The 6132-nt window shown below is 38.0% G+C and overlaps 1 protein-coding gene across 1 annotated transcript in view; it reads left to right on the forward strand.

Annotated features, from left to right (window-relative positions):
* The window catches only part of LOC103473289 (synaptic vesicle glycoprotein 2C-like), a 47370-nt gene extending 42311 nt beyond the window's left edge, over window positions 1-5059 (forward strand). The window contains exon 13 of the mRNA XM_008423397.3: window positions 917-5059. Within this exon, the coding sequence (XP_008421619.1) occupies window positions 917-1100 (184 nt within the window). The 3' untranslated portion in view covers window positions 1101-5059. The remainder of the gene's footprint in view (window positions 1-916) is intronic.
* Window positions 5060-6132: the final 1073 nt, after the last annotated feature.

Raw genomic sequence — 6132 nt, forward strand, 5'->3', positions numbered from 1 at the left:
CTAACATCATGTCAACGGAGCTTACCTTTGTTTGAGATACTTTTCTAAGTGACGAAAAAAGTTAGATGTTGTCCCCACCGTCTGTGAAAGCGAAGCGATGTTGAGTTAGCTGTGGCCATCGGATTTCTTACGATTTATGCAGTGCTATTCTATTACTGACTATTAGACAGACATTTTCTGCTGCTGAGAGAAAACCACTGCGCAAGTCTCAGAGCGCTGCGTGCGAGTAAAAGGTGGGGAGGAGGGAGTGGGAGTAATATAAACATGTAATTGCTTAGTTTTTAATTGGTGCTTTTTGTATCCACTGAAAACAAAGATGTTAACAAATAAACTGGACAGTATGCTGTACGTTTAGTGATATTTTCACAGTTGCGGTCTCAACAGGTCTTGAAATAAAATGCCGAGTCCTCAGTGCCCGAGACCGAGACAAGACCGAGACCAAATGCGGTTGAGTCCGAGACGAGACCGTGATCATCAAAAAATGGTCTTGAGACCGGTATCGAGACCAAGACCGACCTCGAGTACTACAACACTGCCTCTGTGAAATTGAGTTTGACACCCCTAGTGTAGAGAAACTACACTTGACAAATACCTCAACCTGTTGGATCTTTGGGATGAACTATAAAGGGAACTGTGAACTTGGGTTACTCAATGTCCTCACAAATGCTCTTCTGGAGGAATGGCCAGCTGTTCCTGGCAACACAGTGAAACTGAATGCGCATCAGATAATTATTAAATACAGTCACACTAAAGTGATGTTGCAATAACAAAAGACACTGGCTACCCTTACGTAAGTCCTCAGTAAGTAGCTGGTACTAGGTATAAGTGAGTGACTGAACATCTGATCTTTTTGATTGTAGCTGAGGATACACATTCTGTTCTTGGCTGACTACTTTGTTTGTCTCTTGATCTTCAGGGGCACAGGATTTGGCTTCTGTAACGCCATATGTAAGCTGGCAGCAGTTCTTGGCAACCTGATTTTTGGCTCCCTGGTTGGCATCACCAAGGCTATTCCTATTCTCCTGGCGTCAGCTGTTTTGGTTGGTGGCGGACTGGTGGGCCTCCGACTACCAGACACACGTTCCAACGTCCTCATGTGAACGCCGGCCAAGAAAACGGGTTTACCAGGTTTTTACTCAGCCTACTGAACACTGGGTTTTCAGCTATTGTTTATTTAAATATCACTGAAACAGTTATTGCTGCCATTGCCCAAATGTATTTCATCTAAAAGAAACAATGCTAAGCATCGCAACAACTCAAAATGCATTACAGGTAATGATTGTTCAGTTGATTCTGAGTAAAATACCTGGTTAAGAGTCTAATGCAGTTCTACAAACCTGTAGATGTACAGAGAAAGCTTCTATGAAAAATTGTATTACAGATGCACCAGATGCCAGTTTTATGTTTTTCCAGAACTGTTGGTGTTTAAAGCAAAAGGCTCATCTATCATGAGTGGAGATGAAACAGCAGCTCATTAGCTTCAAGCTTTTTCACACATGCAAGCCACACAGGCATCTACAAAAGCTGCAAAAGGCTTGGAGTTTCAGCAACCTTTCATATCTCCTCCAGTACTGCTCAGAAAGAAAGTATATACAGACACAATTACATGCTCTATGACCTAGTCAATGAGTTTGCTCTTTGAGAAACAACACGGCTTTTCAGCTAGTGCTGCAAACGATCACCAAAACAACATAATTGTCAAACATTGGCCTTTTTATATTATGTTGATCTGTTAATCTGCTTTGGAGAATAGTACTCTTATTTTATGTCTCTTGAATTATTCATGCATGTGCCCCTTGGAAGGCAGAACCTACTTCTGTTGTGCAGTCGTATTTTGAAAAGTCAGCAGAAATAAATATGGCAGAAATGAACCGATTTTTAAAAAACTACTTTACTATATTTTGTTACTTTTTAAATAATTATTTTCCACATATTGTTGAAGTATATTAAGTTTTATTTTTAAATAGTACCCTACGATGACATCAGTAGTGGCCGTTATATTAATATTGCAAATGTTCATCAACAAACCAAAGAATATTTATTAGATGTTGAATTACAAGAGATCACTAGTAGTGTCAGTCTTCTTACAAAACCTTTACATTGACAGCTGCTCTGTTTTATTACTAATTTATTATTTATTTGTCATAGCAGGAGCAGATGTTATGGTCAAAATAAAATCAATATAACTTCTCCAAAGCAGTCCTTTATGAGGAACCTCTAGAGTAAATTCCATTATGCAGAAATTGAGCTTTCATAGTTTTGCGCTGATGTAGCATCTCATCATTTGAAAAGACGTGAAAGTTACAGTATGGTGAAAAGAGAGGCTTTTCCACATGTCTCCATGTTCTACAGCCTGCTGAAGTGTTTACTGACTGCTGGAGCTCCGTGACTTTCTGTAGCAAAGCAGACTGCTGCTCTACTGTGACACCCAGTGGCTGTTTTCTAGGATTGCGCATTATGCCCTCAGATTTGAAAAAAAAAAATTTTAAAAATCAAAACTAGACCCTGGAAAATTCAACCTAAAGTTATGATAAAAAAAAAAAAAGTACACATCTGAAATTCAAGGTTTTTACTATGTTGACGTATTAAATTGTAGATTAAGTTCAGAAATTTTATTTAAAAAAAACAAAAAAAACAGTTCGAAAAGTCAAAAATATGCGACTTTTGGAAATTTTCTATCAAAAGTTGCAAATGTTTGACTTTTGGATCTTAGAAATTGTTTCTAGAAAATTTCTAGAAAACTGATTCATCTAAAAAATTCTCAGTTTTTGGGCAGAATTTTTCTTTGCTTTTTCTATTTGTAAAGACCCAAAAATGCCATCTTATTTTTTTCACATTTATGAGGGCGTTTTTCACAATCGTTCCCATTTTGACTTCATTTGTTTTTGTTTTGTTTTATGATTACTGATGGAATTATTTATGTATTAAAATATTTAAAACTGGGGTATTGCTACGCTGAATAACATGGTGTATGTTGTTGAGAATTATAACCATCCTTTCATGTTTTATGCAAATCCAACTGCAAGTTCCAAAACATCTCTTAACAACCTGACATAGTTTTTAATATCGGGCTTCTTTACTTGTGCTTCGTGGGTCTAGTCACCAGCTAGAAACTGGAAATATGTTCTACATACATTTTGTGATGAACATATAATGAAAGGTTGGTGATCATCAAGCTTTTTGACGCAAATTGCAAGACTGACAAGGTCATAAGGTAAAAAATAAATAAATAATAATAAAGTAGTAGTTTAGTCAAAACTGGCAACTTCTGCAGCTACATTTCTAAATAATAATAAAAAAAGTTTACATTTTCTGCTTTTTACTGTGGAGACTTTTGGGAGTAGAGTCCTTTTTGTCTGAATGCTTCCTGTCTCTTCCTCTCTTCGTGTCTCTGTACGTGTCGCGGCGTCAAGCTCGCCACGAAGGGCTTTGCTCTTCTGTAAAGAATCTGCGCCACAGGACATTTTTGTCGGTGTCTGAACTTGTGCTACTCTTTCTTTCTATCCTTCTCCTGTCGGTTTGCTCACGATGTCTCTTGGTCCTCTGTCCTGTGTTGACCTCCTCTGCCTTGCTGCTGCTCCCTGTAAAACTCAAAAGCCTTTCTCTGAACTTGTGCCTCTCTCTCTGTCTAGCCCAGCTCTTCTTCCAAACATCTGCTGGACGCTTTGCTGCTCTTTCTTGCTTTTTTTTTTTCCTTTGGTCCCTTATTGATGCGTGTGTGTGTTTACCATTCAAGTGTACTGTACAAAAGGTTTAGTTAACATCCTTTTCCAACAATAAAAGCCATGTCTATGGTGTTAGCTCTCAAAATATTTGCTAATTATTTTTGCTAAACGGTCGTCTGTTTTAGTCTGTTGTGCTAATTTTTTTTAGAGCTCAGCACAATGAGAGCAAATGTTTCAACGGTCTGCGAGTCTCGATCAAGTAAATCATTTTAGAAATGGTTTTTGAAGTTTTAGGAGTTTCCTCTAGATAACCGTAACAACTCAATTTGAAACGCTGCTAATGAACTCTTTCTAGAAAGATACCTCCATTTTTATTGTCTGGAGGGCATTTGAGTAAACTAAAATGATCAACAGCATCGCCTGAACGTAATGCTTGCTGCTATGCTAACAGAGCTTTGATTGTGTAATGGGATTTAAGGATAAACCATCATATCTGAAAATGTCCAGTAACACAATGTATTTCCTAATTTGGTAGTGCTTTCATTTTATATAGTTTATTTATTTATTTGTCATTAATAAATCCTACTACAGCATGTTAGGGTCATGATAGATAGAAAAATTTTTGCATATTTCCATCAAAACAGAAATTTGTGAGGTCCAAAAGTCGAATGTTGCAAAAAAAACAACTCAGAAATGTTTGACTTCTCAAAGTTTTCTCTGAATTTTTTGGCGTAAAAATTTACTCCTCCGTCTATAATGGAGCAGAGGTGCTCAAATCTGAGTCCAGAGTGTTTGGCCTTAGTAAATCGGATGGTTTTTCTGTTTTATCAGATTTAAAGACTTTTCTTTACCGCGTTTAGCGCTTTAACCCTTGCAGCTCCAACTTGTGCTGAACAAACGTCTCACAAAAATCCTGCATGTTTGTTACTAAAGTCTCCATGTTTGTGTGCCCCCTCCCCTCGCTCTCCAGCCATTTTTCTGTATCTTCGTTGTTCCTCTGTGCGGGTTAGGAGACGTGTTTTCCCGGGTTAATGAATGTACCGCTCCTGCGTGTCGTCAGATGTGTTGTGGACGGGTGCTCACGAAGGCGTGAAAGCGCATGCTAGCGCTAAAAATGTACGTCCCGCAAAACTGTTCATCCGGCAGAGGTGCTCAAATCTGAGTCCAGAGTGTTTTTAGTTAGATGAATTATAACATTTGGGAGCCGGAAATGTGTTGCCGGAATTGAGCAACAAAGACGGCACGCGCCAGATTGGAGGACCTTTGCTGTCGAACAATGTGTGGATTTGTGTGTAAAACAATTTACGTGTCCTTGATATGATTTATTTTGATAAGAAAAGAGAATGCGGTGTTGAAGGTGGATTCCACAAACTGAATAAAGAGTTTCATTTGAAGAGTTGAGGCTTTTTATTACATTCTTCAAATAAGCCACCAGGTGGCACCATTTCCTCTTTCTTTGTTTTACCAAGCTTGACTATTATGGGCTCGTACAAGGACGGTGAAGCTTGCTAAGGAAGCTAGCTGGCTGTTCTAGCTGAATGGAAAGAAAACGTGTGGCAGAAAAACAACTGTCCATTTTCTTGTGTTAAGCCTTCTCATGAACAAGATGGAACATCATGTCTAATATGGGTAAGAAGAAAAATGACTGAACTGTTGTTGGTCCAAAGTTTAATTTAAAGATTGAATGTGAATTTTATATATCATTTGCAAATCCAGAGTCTAGAAGAAGAGTATGAGAAGAATGTGTAGCCTATATAGTTGCCTCTTGCCAAATTTAAAAGCCAAATTACAAAATTTGGTCAAAAATTTTGCCTTCTATTATAAACCATTTCTACCATTTTTTCAGTCTCTACATTTTCTTTCCCTTGTGTGACTATGCAAATGCAAATAGAGAAATGTTTTATTCCTGACTGGGCTGACCGACTGCAGGCCCTTAACTAAGTCTTGCCCTGTAATGAACCTTACACATATGTAAAGCTGAAGCACATGCATGCTGTAACAGTGCAAAAACAATTATTTCTTCTTTTGAGTAGTGCTTTTAGTTCCACTTACATAAGAGCCATTCTCCTCAGACTGACCCGTTGATTGGTCAGAAAAGGGGGAGGCGCGAGACAGATGCTCATTCTTTTCCTACAGAGCCAAACTACCGAGGAGACGGGCATTAAAAGAACTTGTTGTGCAAAGTAAAGTGTTTGAACAGCACTGCAGTCTATTTTCATGACATCTTTTGCTCTGCGGCACCAAACTGTCTTACATACAGACTTTGGCTGCTTCGTTTAAAATACTATACAACATTAAGCAACAACAGTTTATCTGCAAATGACGATTTAGTAAAACTAGTATGCAGTACAAATTTCAGGAAATAAAAAAAATTGATGGTAAAGATAATAAAGTACATGTAGATGAAAGGGTTGGATTATTTGAAGGGGTTCTGCAGATCTAAAGCAACTTTCTCATGATTTACTTT

The sequence above is a fragment of the Poecilia reticulata genome, chromosome 12 (assembly GCF_904066995.2).
Source record: "Poecilia reticulata chromosome 12, P_reticulata-male-v2, whole genome shotgun sequence".
NCBI lineage: Eukaryota > Metazoa > Chordata > Actinopteri > Cyprinodontiformes > Poeciliidae > Poecilia > Poecilia reticulata.